This window comes from Pelodiscus sinensis, chromosome 1 (genome assembly GCF_049634645.1).
Source record: "Pelodiscus sinensis isolate JC-2024 chromosome 1, ASM4963464v1, whole genome shotgun sequence".
NCBI lineage: Eukaryota > Metazoa > Chordata > Testudines > Trionychidae > Pelodiscus > Pelodiscus sinensis.
Genome location: NC_134711.1, coordinates 336,160,074 through 336,178,777, shown reverse-complemented (window position 1 = coordinate 336,178,777; position 18,704 = coordinate 336,160,074). Strand labels below are relative to the sequence as shown.

The following is an 18,704-nucleotide window of genomic DNA, read 5'->3' as shown; positions in this document are numbered from 1 at the left end:
TACTTGGAAGAAAACGCTCTGATTCACACAAAAGATGGAAAGATAAAGATTCCTTTGTCCCAGTTTGAAATCTCTACCTGTATTATGACTGGCTTACCAGTAACATGCAGGGGAAAGGAGTTCAGGAGAGCTGGCAGTATTTTAAAGAAGCCTTATTAAAGGCACAGGAAGAAAACATCCCGATGCTCAGTAAGAAAAGCAAATATGGCTGGCGACCAGATTGGCTTACCGAGGAAATCCTTGGAAATCCCAGACTACTGCATATGCAACACAGTATGGGGAGGAGGTGGGCAGTCCTCACTGGAGAAAGAACAGGTTAGGAACTATTTAGAAAAGTTAGTTGTACACAAATCCATGGGCCTGGATTTAGTGCATCTGAGGGAGTTGGCAAATGTCACTGAAGAGCCTTTAGCCATTATCTTTGAAAACTTGCGCTGATCAGGGGAAGCGGAGGAGAAGCTGGAAATTAGTCAACAGGGTGCCCTTGCAGCCACGAAGGCTAATGGCATATTAGGGTGCATTAGGAGGAGCATTGCCAGCAGATCTAGGGAAAGGATTATTCCCCTTTTTTGGCAGTAGTGAGGCTACATCCGAAATATCACAACCAGTTCTGGGCCCTCATTACAGAAAGGACATGACTGCACGAGAGAGAACCTAAGTACACAAGAACATAAGAACGGCCACACTGAGTCAGACCAACGGACCATCCAGCCCAGTGTCCTGTCTGCTGACAGTGGCCAATAACAGGTGCCCCAGAGGGAGGGAACACAACAGGGAATCCTCATGTGATCCCTCCCCTGCCACCCACTTCCAGAGAAACAGAGGCTAGGGACACCGTTCCTACCCAGCCTGGCTAATAGCCATTGATGGAACCAACCTCCATTAATCTATCTAGTTTATTTTGGAACCCTGTTAAAGTCCTGGTCTTCATTGCATCCTCTGGCAAGGAGTTCCACAGGCTGATCATGCGCTGAGTGAAGAAAAACATCCTTTTGTTTGTTTTAAACCTGCTGCCGATTCATTTCATTTGGTGGCCCCTAATTCTTATATTGGGGGAACAAGTAAATAACATTTCCTTATTCCCATTTTCCTCATCAGTCATGACTTTATAGACCTCTCTCATATCCCCCCTTAGTCTCCTCTTTTTGAAGCTGAACAATCCAAGTCTATTTAATCTCCCTTCACATGGGACCCGTTCCAAACCCCTCATCATTTTTGTTGCCCTTTTCTCAACCTTTTCCAATCCCAGTATATCTTTTTTGAGATGAGGCGACCACATCTGTATGCAGTACTGAAGATGTGGGCATGCCATCGTTTTGTAGAGAAGCAATAAGATATTCTCTGTCTTATTCTCTATCCCTTTTTTAATGATTCCTAACATTCTATTTGATTTTTTGGCCGCCGCTGCACACTGAGTGGATGTTTTCAGAGAAGTATCCACAATGACTTCAAGATCTCTCTCGAGTAAAAGCGGCGAGGAGCCCTGTGGCACCTTATAGACTAACTGAAGTGTTGGAGCATAAGCTTTCGTGGGCAAAGACCCACTTCATCAGATGCATGTAGTGGAAATTTCCAGAGGCAGGTATAAATATGCAGGCCAGAATCAGGCTGGAGATGACGAGGTGGATCCAATCAAGGAGGATGAGGCCCACTTCTAGCAGCTGATCTGGAGGTGTGAATTCCAAGAGAGCAGAAGCTGCTTTTGTAGTTAGCGAGCCATTCACAGTCTGTGTTTAATCCAGAGTTGATTGTGTCAAATTAGGAATGGCAACTTACAAAAACCTGTAGAGGAACACTTCAAGCTTCCTGGTCACACAATTGCAGATCTAAAGGTAGCCATCCTGCAGCAAAAAAACTTCAGGACCAGACTTCAAAGAGAGGGAGGGAAAAAAATTGTTCTTCTTGGCTTCTGAGGATAGAACAAGAAGCAATGGGCTGAAACTGCAGCAAGGGAAGTTTATGTTGGACGTTAGGATTAACTTCCTATCTGTCAGGGTGGTGAAACACTGGAATAAATTGCCCAGGGAGGTTGTGGAGTCTCCATCACTGGAGATATTGAAGACCAGGTTGGACAGATGCCTCTCAGAGATGATCTTGATGGTGCTTGGTCCTGCCGTGAGGGCAGAGGACTGGACTCAATGACTCTCAAAGTCCCTTCCAGTCCTAGTGTTCTACGAAAGGCCATGTTACTATATCTGGTTTCTGCCGGCGGCCCTGGGGCTTTCCTGCCGGACCTGCACTGATCCAAGCGGCAGAGCCTTTTCCTTTGTTTTGGATGTCCTGGAGCTCATGTGTTGAGATGCTCTGCCATGCACTCAACTGTGTCCGGACCAGCTGGTTTACTTACTGTGGTTTTTTTGGTATTTTCTTCTCTTTTTATTTATTGGATGTTCATGTGCGTTTGTCTCCTTTTTGCCTTATTGATAAGAAGATGCAAGACCGTATCAAATGCCTTACTAAAGTCTCGGTATCCCACATCCACAGCTTCTCCCTTATCCACAAGATTTGTTATCCCAAAAAGAAAGCTGTCAGATTGGTTTGATAAGATTTGTTCTTTACAAATCCATGCTGGCTGTTACCTATCACCTTAGTATCTTTCAGATGTTTGCAGATGGATTCCTTAATTACCTGCTCCATTATCTTTCCTGGTACAGAAGTTAAACTGACTGGTCTGTAGTTTCCAGGGTTGTTCTTATTTCCCTTTTTGTAGATGGGCACTAGATTTGCCCTTTTCCAGTCATCTCAAATCTCTCCTGTCTTCCATGATTTCCCAAAGATGATAGCTAAAGGCTCAGATACCTCCTCTATCAGCTCCTTGAGTAGTCTAGGATGCATTTCATCAGGCCCTGGTGACTTTGTTTTCCCTTCAAAGAGAAACTGCTGAGCTACAGTTCATCTTCAAGTTTGACACAATATCTAAATCGTTGATGAAATTTTTGAACAGAACCGGTCCCAAAACAGACCCCTGCAGAACCCCACTTGTTATGCCCTTCCTGCAGCACAGTGAGCCATTAATAACCACGGTTATCTGAGAACGGTTATCCAGTAAGTTATGCACCCACCTTATAGTAGCCCCATCTAGGTTGTATTTTCCTACTCCCATTGCTGGTTCCTAGTGGGAACCAGCTCCACCTGCAACTTACACTGGTAAGTATTGCAAATATAACCTGTATTGCTGTTTGCCGCTTCAGCGACAACTTCTGTATCAAACTCCTGGCTTTTACTGTCGTTCCCCATGGAGGCCCACAATCGAACTTGGCACTGGGCCCACAAGAGGATACTCGACACTGCAGAGATAGAATTTTGGCAAAAGTAGCACAGCTTTCAAAACCCACCGAGATCAGAAAAAATGCAGGTTGTGTGTGTTAGGAGGGGAAGAAAATGGAGACAGATTTGGGGAACAGCGTGGCCTGGGGCTGCATCGTGAATATGTTCGAGAGCAGGATTTTCCCAGCCCTTGGAAAGAGAGGGCCCAGCCTTCTACGTTTCTGAGACCATGGCCTTTCAAAGGCTTCTCTGTGCCTGGGGGCTGCTGAGAGAGCAGTGGGACATTATTCGGCAAGTCTGTCGGATAATCCAGGCCAGTCACGAATCTTCGGGAAGAGTTTGCAGAAACCGCTGAGAGGCATGGGGCAGTGTGTGAAAGTGGGAGACACCTACCAGATATTGTATGGACAGTTCATGGTCCTACCGTGAGTGCAGGGGCCTACCCATGCTATGATTGTAGGGTACTGGGGAGAAACCTACAGATGCCCCAGGGCGGTTCCCTGTGCGGCCCGCAAGAAAGTTTGTTTACTGTGGCCCCACAAAAAGTGGCCAGATGTTGTGATATTTCATTAGGTTATTCTCCTACTATTACAAAGTGACACACACTTAAAGCAAGGGTATTTGAAGTGTGAGATGCTTACACACAACTGTGTGAGAGCCGTGCCCTCACTCTGCATCCAGTCAAAGTGCTGGTACAGCTCCATTGGTTAAGTTCTACATGCACATGCTGAGCCAACAAGGTTACCCCGTCTCAGTAGACCGTCCTGCGTACTACAATCGTGCAGCCCACGAGGAGAAGGAGGGTCACTCTTGTGGCCACTCTCTAGCTTAGGCTGCCCCTCACTCTTCCAGAGCGTCGGTCTGAGGCTTTGCTGATGTTCATTTCTTAGGGCGCTCTGCTCACGCACGGGTGGGTTGCTGGGGAGGGAATGTTTGTAGCGGGTCACTCAGGGCTCTGGCTGTGACTGTCTCTCTCTCCACGAGCACGGACAGGCCACCTCTCCCTGTGGCTCCGTGTGTCGCGCCACACGAGGGTGTGTTCGGAGGCACTTCCCTGTGCTAGGCGCTTCCACGGCCCTGCAGGAAATGTATGAGGAGAATGACCGAGGACAGTTGCTGCACTCTAGCCCCAGTGTGACAGCCCCGTGGGCCTGCAGAAAGTGCCCGTGCCTGCCCGTAGCCACCTTTCTCCACGTGGCTCTGTCTCCTCCCAACTCGCCCACCCTGGGCGCTCACAGGAGCCACATTCTGTGCAGACCTAGGTCTGCTGCCTAACTTTCTGACTAAGCAAATATTATTTTAAAGTAAATACGGAGCAGCCACAGCCCAGAGTTCTCCTCCCCCTGTGGGAAGGTTCAATAATTGCTGTTTGTGCCTAAAGCTGGATAAACAGCCCGATGTCCAGGCTGGTTACATCCAGATACCGCTTCTCCCCCCGAGGCTGAGCAAACCACCCGGGACTGCCCAGAGATGTGTTATAAATGGTTCACATGCTGTGTTGGCTCTCAGCTGCAGATGCTGGGCTGAGAGAGGTGCAGGACGCGGCTGCCTGAGGGGGTGTCCCAAGGAAGACTCTTTGGTCTCCAAATTCACAGGTACCATCTCCTGCAGATAAGCTCAGCTGCTCAATAACCCCTGAGGTATGTAGACATGCTGAGAGAGAGAGGGTAAATCTGGGGTCTTGTCAGCTCTGCACGGCCATTAAACATCCCTGAATCCTGGCCAGAGAAAAAGATTTTGCTCCACTATCTCCATTATCTCTGGCCAAAACACTCCTCTTTTCTGTGCACCCACATTCCTTCCCAATGATGTGCTCCATCCCAGAGGTGGCTGCGTAGCAGTGGCACTGGGGTCCTTCAGGAGGAAAGGTTTTAACAAATGTATCATACAAGGGCCAGTCCTGAGGCTGTGGCCAGCTTTTGGCTCAGGTCTCACTGAAGCAAAACTCCCCTTGGAATCAGAGGTGAGGAGCCGAGGAGCCAACTGTGTGTCCCTGCACAGATGCTGTCCGCTCCTGCTCCAGTATGTCAGGGCTGTGGCTGGTCATGGGGGCTCTTTCCTGCTTCTAGCCTGCTGGGAATCATGGAGGTCTCAGGGCTCCGCCCTGCAAACACTGAACTCATTTCTCAGCAGAGGCAAGACCAGTGTTCCCAGTGCAGCTGTGAGGCTGTGACACTTTAATGCTTTAAGTGCTCACGAGCCCTGAAACCGATGTCCAGAACAGCCTCCATCCTGGCTCTTGCAGCACTGGGAGTTGGGGAATCCAGCCCTTCCCCTCACATTCTCTCCGCAGGGTGGATCACGCTCAGGGCTCAGCCGTTAGCCCGGATTTCCAGCTGGAATTCGTCTGGCTTCAGCCTCCAGCCTCTGGGCCTGGCGCTTCTCATCTCGGTGAGATCCCAGCGCCCGACATTCCCGGTGGTTCCGCCCCAGCCCAGTCTCTGCCTGAGCCTAGTTTGATGCGATAATGAGATGAGGGTTTCTGGGTCTCTCTCCGGATGGGATTTGACGCAGCCTCCCCCCATCTGTGCGGCTCTTTTCCTCCCCCGCTCCCAGTTTGGGTCCCGCGATCTCACCCAGGTGCTTTCACCGATGCCGTGTGCAAGGGGGAAACCCTGCCCCTGCGCCAGCTCACAGCTCTGCTGTTCACACGACCAGGAATCCCAGCGTCCCTTGGCCACAGCCCGGCACTGGGAGCTCCCCATGAGGCGGTTGACCAGTTACCCCGAATCCTTTCCAAGCTCCCTTTCCTCAGGGACACAGGGCCCTCATCTTGGTTACCATAGAAACACACAGAATCCCAGTCCTGGCAGGGACTGTGGGAGGCCCTCGAGTTCCGTCCCAGCCCTCACACAGGCCTGGTGTTGGGCAACCTGCAGCCCCCGGCCACACACAGCTGCTGAGGAGAATGGGACCGTGGCTGGGAGACATTTTGCTGACACCGACCATCCCCAGGCACCGCTCCCACAGCTCTGCGTGGCTCTGTCCCCCTCCCCAGCCCAGGAGAGCGGTGGGGAGGGCGGCCCCCTCACCTGCAGACCCTGCTCCCCTCACCTCTTGACCTTGTACCCAGTGTGGTGCTTCACTCCGCACCCTGCCAAGTCTGCCCGCAGCTTTCCCGAAATGTGGTGCCCAGAACTGGACAGAATATTAGATCTGGGGACAATTGAGTGCAGAGCAGGGAAGAATTGTTCTTCTGTGCTGAGTTCTTCATCCCTGTCACAGAGTCCCAGAATGAGATTTGTGTTTTTTAACTGTGTGACACTGTTGTCTTGTATTTAGCTTGTGATCCACTAAGATCCCTCAATCCCTTTCAATGGGGCTCTTTTCTAGACAGTCACTTCCCATTTTGTGTATGTGTGTGTGTGTGAGGTCTGTACCCCACTCTGGTACGACAAATGTAGAAATAGGGGTCCATAAGAGCATCCCAAAACATTGTCTCTACAGGCTTTGGTACAAAATCTTCCCCCAAAATCCCAATATCCAGATTTTGTGTTTTTTTGACACTGTTAATCCTCATTCTATGAGGAAGAAGCCTTTTTCCAAAACAGCTCTTTCAGAAAAAGGCGTGTATGGACGGGGAAGAGGGAGTTCTTTCAAAAGAAGAGGAAAAAGCACAGTTCCCCTGATGGCCACTCCGTCCATAGAAATCACAGCTTACATGTGAGATAGCATCCGTCGCCAACACTGAAGTCCTCAAGTTAGCGGAGGTCACCAGCATCGAGGCCATGGTCCTCAAGATACAGCTTCGCTGGGCAGGGCACATCGCCAGGATGGAGAACCACCACCTACCCAAGATCGTGCTGTATGGGGAACTGTCCTCTGGCTACCGTGACATAGGGGCACCACGAAAGCGGTACAAAGACTCCCTGAAGAAGTCCCTCACTGCTTGTTGTATCGATCACCGTCAATGGGCAACACAAGCAGCAGATCACAACTCCTGGCAACACACAGTCCACCAGGCCACCTCCTTCTTCGAAGATTCCCGCAGGGCCTGTATGGAGGACAAAAGGAGAAGGAAGAAGAACTGTGACCCCTCAGCACCTATCCCGGATCAGACCTATATTTGCAGCCGTTGTGGCAGGACCTGCGTGTCTCGCATAGGCCTCGTCAGCCACCAGCGTGCCTGCAGAAGACGGGGATTTCCTTCCTAGATCTTCGTTCGCGAAGCCAAGCCATGAGTATGGACACTATCTTTCGAAAATGCAGATGGCTTTTTTTATGAACTTTGGCAGTGTGGACATGCTCTTTCAGAAGAAGTTTTTCCAGAAGATCTCTTCCGGAAATGCTTCTTCTGAAAGAACCTTTAGTCTAGACATAGGCTCTGGTGCTCTCAATCCAAAGGTGCCACTGTAGATGCGGTTTAACGCTCTTCTTCATTGCTAATGGTCCGAAAAGTGTTTCCTTGCTTTACATGATATGGGTTCCTTATACGGCTTATTTCCAAGTGCAGAAGAAAACTGTCCTGAACATGTCTACAGTTTCTGTAACATTAACAAGTTTCCTTTCTCATGCCCTAATATTTTCTATTATTTCTTATATTTCATAATATCATATATATAGTAGCCCATTGTCTGTGCATCTGTAACGCTGATGTACATGGCCCCCTCTCGCCAGTGCTGCTTCCCTCCTCCGGGCCCCCCCATCCTCCCCTCCAGCCCCACAGCCCTCAACTCCCCCCAGCTCTGCTTCCTGGCCCCCTTCCATCCAGCCCGGCCCCCTTCCCCTCCCTTCATGGCGTGCTGCAAGCCCTTTGGGAGCAGGGGAGTGCCCAGGGTGGCAAGCGACCATTTGAGGTCCGTGCTCCCCACGCGATTCAAATCGTAAGCACTGATTTAGCTATTCCAAATAACTGAATTTCTCCATTTTATCCCTTTTATGAAAGGCGTATTTAGAAGCAGTCCTATTGCAGATTCATCCTATTTTAAGCAATGGGATCAAAAGGCAGGAAGGGAGGTTTAGACTGGACATTAGGAAATACGTATTCCTCTCAGGGTGGTTAAACACTGACATAAGATGCCTAGGGAGGTTGTGGAATCTCCATCACTGGAGATATTTAAGACCAGGTTAGACAGACACCTGTCAAGGATAGTCTAGAATATGGTGCTTGGTCTTCCATGAGGGCAGGGGACTGGACTCGATGACTCTCAAGGTCCCTTTCAGTCCTAGTATTCTATGATTCACTGAGTACTAAAATGCATATCAACAGAAGACCATGATATTGACTATTTTTTTGTTTTGGCTCCCACCCGCAGGCCAAAAGTTGAGCCCTGTGTAAACCCAACCTGCACCACGGATTGTATGTTGAGTAGCCCTGATCTACACGGTGCTTGGTCCTGCCATGAGGTCAGGTAACTGAACTTGATAACTTCTCAAGGTCCTTTTCAGTTTCAGTGTTCCATGGTTCTCTGATTCTGGCTCAACTGGCTTCAGCCTCATTTGACATTCACTGAGTTTTGTCAGTTTGCATGACTGTACTTGATTTGGTGATTCCTTCTGTTTGGCTTTATGAGCAACAGTCCCATTCCAGGCACACCCATTTTCCTTGCACAACCAAATAATCACGTAGCTTTAAACACTTTCTTAACTGTGGCATGGTAACTGTTTAGCTACTGAATACACTCATGTTAAAGAACACCCAATTTTCATTCTGATTTTTCTAGCTAACATTTCCCCTGACTTGATTGTGCTGATGTTTGGATATTACGGGTTGGGAACTCTTCTTCCATTGCCCATTGGAATGCAACCAGTTCTATTCTTTACTTTCCTCTCCTCTATCATCTTTCTCCTTCTTTTTCTTCACAGACTCTTTAGTCTCGTCCCACACAGCAGCCTCTGCATTCCTATGGTTCATCTCGGAACGCACCTATTTATCTGCTGTATCTTCCACGGAGACGAGGTCACCACAGCTGAGCACACCTCTCACCGGGTGATTCTCCGTCCCATTCCTCCAGCATCCAAAAATGGACTTACCTTCCGCCAATTTTTCCAGGTCACTCTGGACCCTATCCCTGCCCTCCAGCGTATCTACCTCTCCCCTTAGCTTAGTGTCATCTGCAAACCTACTGAGGGTGCAATCCATCCCCTCATCCAGGTAATTAATGAAGATGTTGAACAAAACCAGTCCTAAAACATAGCTTTGGGGCACTCCACCAGAAACCGACTGCCAACCTGATTTCAAGCTGTTGATCACTACCCATTGGGCCCAACAATCTAGCCAGCTTTCTATCCATCTTACAGTCCTTGTATCCAATCCATGTTCCCTTAACTTGCTGGCAAGAACATTGTGGGAGATCGTATCAAAAGCTTTGCTAAAGTCAAGGTATATCACATCCACTGACTTTCCCGTATCCACACAGCCAGTTACCTCATCATATAAGCTAATCAGATTGGTCAGGCATGACTTGCCCTTTGTGAATCCATGTAGACTATTCCTGGTCACTTTCTCCTCTTCCAAGTGCTTCAGAATGGATTCCCTGAGGATCCCCTCCATGATTTTTCCAGGGACTGTAAAGAATATCCAATTTGCATTCTCATTTTTCTGAGTAATATTTCATGCCACTCAGTTGTGCTGATGTATAGTTATTATGGGTTGGAAACTCTTTTCTCTTTCCCATTGGTGGGGCTCACCCAGTGGCGGCTAGCACTGCTCACCAGCAGCGAGGAAGTGCACACCCATTGGAATGCAATCAGTCCTATGCTTTACTTTCCTCTCCTCCATCATCTTGTTTCTTCACAGCCTCTTCAATCTGCCTGAACACAGCAGCTTGCCCCATTCCCATAGTTTGTCTTGGAATACCCCCTTTTATCTGCTGTATCTTCCATAGAGACGAGGTCACCGCAGCTGAGCACATGTCCAACCGGGTGATTCTCCATCCCATTATTCCGGCATCCTAACATGGGCTTTCCTTCCACCATGAGTGCGTCTAGACTGCCAAGATTTTGCACAACAGCAGCCGCTTTTGTGCAAAAACTTGCCAGCTGTCTACACTGGCTGCTTGAATGTACAAAATCAGTACTTTGTAATGTACAAAATCAGTGCTTCTTGCACAAATACTTTCACACTCCCACTCGGGAAAAAGGCCGTTAAAAGTATTTCTGCAAAATCATGCCAGTTTAGACGCAGCCCACCAGTGTGAATGAGCAGGGGTCTCCAGGTGCTGATAGCAGTGAGGACCTGGTGTTCTCCCTGACGTGTGTTTCTTGCTGTTCCCTTTTACCGCTTCTCACAAGAAGAGGTGTAGACATAATTGACACCGGGAGCACAATAAAATATGCAATTGTCAGTGGTAGCGTCAATTATCTGAATAAAAATGTTTTTCCTGTGTGTAAATAGCAACCAATCGGCTTCACCATGAAAATAGTTTCCATCAGTGCATATCGTGCCTCACACAAATATTCTCTGTCCTTTCAGGCATGTGTACTGTGACCATTGCCCTGGTCACATTGAGGTCCACAGAGGATAATAAGTTAAATACAGTAAACTGTCTTCTTCCTTCAGCGTTGGACACGTTCTTCATCATTCCATGTCAGGTTCCAACACAAGCTACTTCTCCAACCCTTCCACCTTCATCCTGCTGGGCATTCCTGGCCTGGAGTGGGCCCATGTCTGGATCTCCATCCCCTTCTGTGCCATGTACGTCATAACCATCTTGGGGAACGTCACCATCCTGTTCATTGTGAAGACAGAGCCGAGCCTCCATGAGCCCATGTACTATTTCCTCTGCATGCTGGCCGTCACCGACCTGGTCCTGTCCACATCTACACTACCCACAATACTGAGCAATTTCTGGTTTATTTCCAGAGAAATCGATTTCAGTGCCTGCCTCACCCAGTTGTACTTTGTTCATTCCTTCTCGGTGATTGAATCTGGGATATTGGTGGCCATGGCTTTCGATCGCTACGTGGCCATCTGCCATCCCCTGAGACATTCCACTATCCTGAATAACTCTGTGGTAGCCAAGATTGGCCTGGCCGTGGTGCTGCAAGGTGCCATACTTGCACTGCCCTATCCCTTCCTGGCGAGGCAGTGGCCATATTGCAGAACCAACATCATCCCCTACACGCACTGTGAGCACATGCCTGTGGTGAAACTAGCCTGTGTCGACATCCGTGTCAGTAGTTACTACGGCCTCTTTGTGCTATTCTGTAGCTTTGGTCTGTATGTGATTTTTATTTTCATTTCCTACACCCAGATCCTCAGGGCCATCTTCCGCCTCCCCACAAAGGACGCCCGACTCAAGACTTTTGGGACCTGCACTTCTCAGCTATGTGTCATCTTAGCCTTTTACACTCCAACTCTCTTTTCATCCCTCTCAACTCGATTTGGCCTCAATATACCCCTGCATTTCCATGTTCTCTTTGCCAACATTTACCTCCTGGTGCCCCCCATGCTGAACCCCATCATCTACGGAGTGAGGACCAAACAGATCCGGGCCAGGATGCTCCAGCTTGTTACTCTAAAAGGGACCTAAATGTTTTCTCCTGGTACCATGGCTCTCCGGCATAACTCCTTGCCGAGATGATTGGTGATAGGCTGTTGGGCCCTCTTCCCTAAATGACTCACTCGCTAGTCAAAGAGCAATTCAGTTTTTCCTGATAATTCTTTCTCGTTGTAACAAATTGGGGAATTGGTCTGTGTGTGACTTACTCATTGTAACTGGACCTACAACCTACCCCACCCTTGCCCAGAGACACCACCCCTGCTCTATGTCTCCCCTTGAGGCCCGAGGTATTACTGTGCCTTTCCTTCCAAGTTTACTTTCCTCTTGCTTGCTCCTGTTCCCCATCTCCCCCATCACTTATTGGATCATCTCCATCATGGGTTGCCACCCCCTCCAGGGTTCCATATGGAATGGAGGTGTAGCTGGGGCCTTTATCTCCCCAGTCTGGTTCCCTTCTTGCTCTGGGGTGTGACAAACTAGAAAGGCCTCAAAGTTCCCTCCCCCAACATGCACAGACAGGGCCTGCACCCAACTGTGTTCATGGAGTCTCTCACGAGCCACTGTACAAACCCACAGCAGAGATTACAGCCTATCATCCAGCTACAAGCTGGAGAACACAGAGCTCCACTGATTTACCCCACTCAAAACTAGGCCAGTGTGAATTTGTAACCCAGGGCACCACTGTTGCAAAGGAAAATGGGTGGTTAGCTTCTGCTCATGAACTGAGAATTTCAGACAATTCGCAGTATGTTGGGTAAAATACATTCATTGGCTACCAAAGGAGAGCTTTGAAAGGAGCATAACAAATGGATCTAAGTAGATTAACGATGAAAAATAAAAAAAAACCAAACTATTGTCTGTGCCTAATATACTAGTTGGGGTTTCAATCGAGCACTGTCCAGTTGAGTTTGCAAGCACAAGCAGGTGAGTTTTTTCAAGCAGGTTTTTTGTTTCCTGCCTAGGACCAGAACTTCCCCCTAGTTCAGTCTTTTTGCTCTGGTACTTTCAGGTGCGTTGTTGTACGGAGAGTGAGGAACCATTGTCATGTTATTGCCCTTTGATATCTTAAGTTCTGGAGGAACCAACCAGGGACCGAGGCTCACCTTGACCTGCTGCTCATAAAGAGGGAGGAACTAGAAGGTGAATCAGAGGTGGGTGACAACCTGGGCAGCAGTGATCATGAGATGGTCAAGTTCAGGATCCTGACCCAAGGAAGAAAGGAGAGCAGCAAACCACACACCCTGGACTGCAGAAAAGCTGCATTTGACTCCCTCAGAGAACTGATGGGAAGTATTCCCTGGGACGCTAACATGAAGGGCAGAGGAGTCTACGCAAGTTGCCTGTATTTAAAAGAAGCCTTCTTCAAGGACCAGGAACAGACCATCCTGATGTTTGTAGTTAAAAAAGCAAATGTGGCAGGTGACCAGCTTAACGGTGGAATCCTTGGTGACTTTAAATCATAGAATCATAGAACTGTAAGGGACCTCGAGAGGTCATCGAGTCCAGCCCCCCGCCCTCAAGGCAGGACCAAGCTCCGTCTACACCATCCCTGGCAGATGTCTATCTAACCTGTTCTTAAATATCTCCAGAGAGGGAGATTCCACCACCTCCCTTGGCAATTTATTCCAATATTTGACCACCCTGACAGTTAGGAATTTTTTCCTAATGTCCAACCTAAACTTCCCCTGCTGCACTTTAAGCCCATTACTCCTTGTCCTGTCCTCAGAAACCAAGAGGAACAAATTTTCTCCTTCCTCCTTGTGACACCCTTTTAGATATTTGTAAAACCGCTATCATGTCCCCCCTTAATCTTCTTTTTTCCAAACTAAACAAGCCCAGTTCATGAAGCCTGGCTTCATAGGTCATGTTCTCTAGACCTTTAATCATTCTTGTCACTCTTCTCTGTACCCTTTCCAATTTCTCCACATCTTTCTTGAAATGTGGTGCCCAGAACTGGACACAGTACTCCAGCTGAGGCCTAACTAGTGCAGAGTAGAGCGGCAGAATGACTTCACGAGTTTGTATCAACAGGTGTGTTGTAAGCAAACCTAGAATCATATTTGCTTTTTTTGCAACAGCATCACACTGTTGACTCATATTCAACTTGTGGTCCGCTATGACCCCTAGATCCCCTTCCGCAATGCTCCTTCCTAGACAGTCGCTTCCCATCTTGTATGTATGGAACTGATTGTTCCTTCCTAAGTGGAGCACTTTGCATTTCTCTTTATTAAACCTCATCCTGTTTACCTCTGACCATTTCTCTAACTTGCTAAGGTCATTTTGAATTATGTCCCTATCCTCCAAAGAAGTTGCAACCCCACCCAGTTTGGTATCATCTGCAAACTTAATAAGCGTACTCTCTATCCCAATATCTACATCATTGATGAAGATATTGAACAGTACGGGTCCCAAAACAGACCCTTGAGGAACTCCACTTGTTATCCCTTGCCAGCAGGATTTAGAACTGTTAACAACAACTCTATGACTACGGTTATCCAGCCAATTATGCACCCACCTTTTCGTGGCCCTATCTAAGTTATATTTGCCTAGTTTATCAATAAGAATATCATGCGAGACCGTATCAAATGCCTTACTAAAGTCTAGGTATATGACATCCACCGCTTCTCCCTTATCCACAAGGCTCGTTATCCTATCAAAGAAAGCTCTCAGATTAGTTTGGCATGACTTGTTCTTCACAAACCCATGCTGGCTATTCCCTATCACTTTATTACCTTCCAAGTGTTTGCATATGATTTCCTTAATTACCTGCTCCATTATCTTCCCTGGGACAGACGTTAAACTGACCGGTCTATAGTTTCCTGGGTTGTTCTTATTTCCCTTTTTATAGATGGGCACAATATTTGCCCTTTTCCAGTCTTCTGGAATCTCCCCTGTCTGCCATGGTTTTTCAAAGATCGTAGCTAAAGGCTCAGATACCTCCTCTATCAGCTCCTTGAGTATCCTAGGATGCATTTCATCAGGACCTGGTGACTTGCTGACATCTAACTTTCCTAAGTGATTTTTAACTTGTTCTTTGTGTATCCTATCTTCTAAACTTACCCTCTCTCTGCTTGTATTCACTACGTTAGGCACACCTCCAGACTTCTCGGTGAAGACCGAAACAAAGAAGTCATTGAGCATCTCTGCCATTTCCAAGTTTCCTGTTACTGCTTCTCCCTCCTCACTAAGCAGTGGGTCTACCCTGTCCTTGGTCTTCCTCTTGCTTCTAATGTATTTATAAAAGGTCTTCTTGTTTCCCTTTATGCCTGTAGCTAGTTTGATCTCATTTTGTGCCTTTGCCTTTCTAATCTTGCCCCTGCATTCCCGTGTTGCTTGCCTATATTCATCCTTTGTTATTTGTCCTAATTTCCATTTTTTATACGACTCCTTTTTTATTTTGAGATCATGCAAGATCTCCTTGTTAAGCCAAGCTGGTCTTTTGCCATATTTTCTATCTTTCCTACACAGCGGAATTGCTTGCTTTTGGGCCCTTAACAACGTCCCTTTGAAATACTTCCAACTCTCCTCAGTTGTTTTTCCCTTCAGTCTTGCTTCCCATGGGACTTTACCTACAAGTTCTCTGAGCTTATCAAAATCTGCCTTCTTGAAATCCATTACCTCAATTGTGCTGGTCTCCCTTCTACCTTTCCTTAAGATCATGAACTCTATTATTTCGTGATCACTATCCCCCATACTGTCTTCCACTTTCAAGTTCTCAACTAGTTCCTCTCTATTTGTTAAAATCAAATCCAAAACAGCTTCTCCTCTGGTGGCTTTTTCAACCTTCTGAAACAGAAAGTTGTCTCCAATGCAGTCCAGAAACTTTTTGGATAGCCTGTGCCCCGCTGTGTTAGTTTCCCAACATATGTCTGGATAGTTGAAGTCCCCCATCACCACCAAATCTTGGGCTTTGGATAGTTTTGTTAATTGTTTAAAAAAGGCCTCATCCACCTCTTCCACCTGGATAGGTGGCCTGTAGTAGACTCCTAGCATGATATCACCCTCGTTTTTTACCCCTTTTAGCTTAACCCAGAGACTCTCTACACAGCTATCTCCTACGTTCATCTCCACTTCAGTCCAAGTGTGTACATTTTTAATATACAAGGCAACCCCTCCTCCCTTTTTTCCCTGTCTGTCCTTCCTGAGCAAGCCGTACCCTTCCATACCAACATTCCAATCATGTGTCCCATCCCACCAGGTTTCTGTAATACCAATGTATCATAGTTGTATTTATTGGTTAGCAATTCCAGTTCTTCCTGCTTATTACCCATACTTCTCGCATTTGTATATAGGCATCTAAGTTACTGATTTGATCTTGCCTCCCTGTTGTGCCCTGACCCTCTTTTCTCCTTGCCATTATAGGCCGTAGTCCCCCCCCCATTTCCAACCCATCTCCCAGTCCCGCACATTCAGCACTTACCTGTGGGCTTTGCTCACCTGTCCCCATCGAACCTAGTTTAAAGCCCTCCTCACAAGGTTAGCCAGTCTGTGTCCAAACAAGGCCTTCCCGCTCCTGGAAAGGTGAACTCCATCTCTGCCAAGCAGTCCTTCCTGGAAGAGCACCCCGTGATCAAGGAAGCCGAATCCCTCCTGGCGACACCATCCTCGCAGCCAGACCCCATCCTCGCAGCCAGGAAAATGCAAAAAGGAAGCTGACAAGTGTGGAAACTTGGACAGATGACAAGGGAGGAGTATAAATATATTGCTCGAGAATGCAGAGGAGTTATCAGGAAGGAGAAACCACAATTGGAATTGCAGCTGGCAAGGGATGTGAAGGGCAGCAAGAAAGGTTTCTACAGGCATGTTAACAATAAGAGGGCGATCACAGAGGCTTTGGTGCCCTTACTGGATGACGGAGGTAACCTAGTGACAGATGATGTGGGGAAAGCTGAAGTACTCAATGCTTTCTTTGCATTTGTCTTCACAGACAAGGTCAGCTCCCAGTATGCATCTGAAGAAGTGGGTCTTTGCCCACGAAAGCTTATGCTCCAACACGTCAGTTAGTCTATAAGGTGCCACAGGACTGCTCGCCACTTTTGCAGATGCAGTCTAACACAGCTACCCCTCTGATAAATACTGGGTCAGTCCACCCAACCCAGTATTCTGTCCGCTGATAGTGACCAATACTGGATTCCCCAGAGGGAGGGAACACAACAGGTAATGCTCACATGACTCCTCCCTTGTCATCCATTTTTCAGGGAAACAGAGGCCGGGGACACCATTTCTAACATCCTGGTGTGAAAGTAGAATGAATTAAAATGATGTTTTTTGTTCCTTTGCAGGAAGATAATGTTGTTTGTGTGTAAGCAGAGAGAAGGATGTTAAGACAGTAGACAATGATTCCACTTCAGATGATAGTGGGACATTCAGAGGAGATTGGTGAGAGTTAATAAGGAAATGAGATATGTGACTAGCCCCAGGTAATCTTGTAACCTTGTTTGAGTTTGCGCCCTTTTATCTGTATAAATAAGGAGGCTTGGGCTTTGTTAAAGGAACTCATTTTCCTGTCTATATTGGCAAAGCGCTTTGCTAATAAATAGAGTGGTCTGCTAAATTGTGAGTTCTGAGTCTAACTTTGACACTCGCTAATAGCCATTGAAGAACCCAACCTCTATGAATCTATCTAGTTTATTTTGTAACCCTGTTAAAGTTCCAGCCTTCACTGAATCCTCTGGCAAAGAGTTCCAGAGGCTGATTATGTGCTGAGTGAAGAAAAACATCCTTTGTTTGTTTTAAAGCTGCTGCAGATTCATTTCATTTGGTGACCCCCTAGTACTTATATAGTGGGAATAAGTAAATAACTTTCCCTTAGTCACATTTTCCATGCCAGTCATGATTTTATAGGCCCCTATCATATCCCTGTGGCTGTGTCTACACTGGGCCACTTATTCCGGAAAATCACTTATTCCGGAATAAGCTGCGAGCTGTCTACACTGGCCCTTGAATTTCCCGAAAAGCAACGACGCTCTACTGTACAAAATCAGCCGCTATTCCGGAAAAGCTACGCTGCTCCGGCTCGGGCATAAGTCCGTATTCCGGAACACTGTTCCGGAAAAGGGCCAGTGTAGACAGCCCAGTAGTCTTTTCCGGAAAAAAGCCCCGATCGCGAAAATGACGATCGGGGCTCTTTTCCGGAAAAGCGCATCTACATTGGCCACAGATGCTTTTCCGGAAAAAGGGCTTTTCCGGAAAAGCAGCCTGCCAATGTAGACGCTCTTTTTCCGGAAATACTTATAACAAAAACTATTCTGTTTTAAGCATTTCCGGAAATTCATGCCAGTGTAGACACAGCCCGTTAGTTTCCACTTTTCTAAGCTGAAAAGTCAAAGTCTATTTAATCTCCCTTCATATGGGACACATTCCACACCCCCTCATCATTTTTGTAGCCCTTTTCTCAACCTTTTCCAATCCCAGTATATCTTTTTTGAGATGAGGCAACCACATGTGCATACAGTACTGAAGATGTGAGCGTACCATGGTTTTGTAGAGAGGTAATAAGATATTCTCTGTCTTAGTCTCTATCCCTTTTTTAATGATTCCTAATATTCTATTTGCTTTTTTGGCTGCTGCTGCCAAAGTACTCAATGCTTTCTTTGCCTCTGTCTTCACAGACAAGGTCAGCTCCCACTATCGGAAGGAAGTAGGCGCTGAATGGGCCTAGATTTAAATCAACCGAGGGTTCTGAGGGAGTTGGGAAACGTCATTGCGGAGCCTATGGCCATTATCCTTGAAAACTCATGGAGATCGGGAGAGATCCCAGATAACTGGAAAAAGACAAATGTAGTGCCCATCTTTAAACAAGGAAAGAAGGACAATCCAGGGAACTACAGACCCATCAGCCTCACCTCAGTCCCCGGAAAAATCATGGAGGGGATCCTCAGGGAATCCATTTTGAAGCACTTGGAAGAGGGGACGGTGATCAGGAATAGTCAACATGAATTCACGAAGGGCAAGTCGTGCCTCACCAATCTCATTATCTTCTGTGATGAGATA

At 47.3% G+C, this 18,704-nt stretch overlaps 2 protein-coding genes across 2 annotated transcripts in view; both read left to right on the top strand.

Annotated features, from left to right (window-relative positions):
- The window catches only part of LOC142827805 (olfactory receptor 52E2-like), a 195,999-nt gene that overhangs the window by 9,584 nt on the left and 167,711 nt on the right, over positions 1 to 18,704 (top strand). The gene's annotated exons all lie outside the window — the stretch shown is intronic.
- On the top strand, positions 10,794 to 11,741 carry LOC142827803 (olfactory receptor 52R1-like). Its single transcript, XM_075923702.1, has one exon. The coding sequence runs from the start codon at positions 10,794 to 10,796 to the stop codon at positions 11,739 to 11,741; it is 948 nt and encodes a 315-aa protein (XP_075779817.1).

Bases quoted from the DNA above. Each gene is read 5' to 3' on its own strand.
- LOC142827803 (XM_075923702.1), top strand. From the start codon at position 10,794: ATGTCAGGTTCCAACACAAGCTACTTCTCCAACCCTTCCACCTTCATC.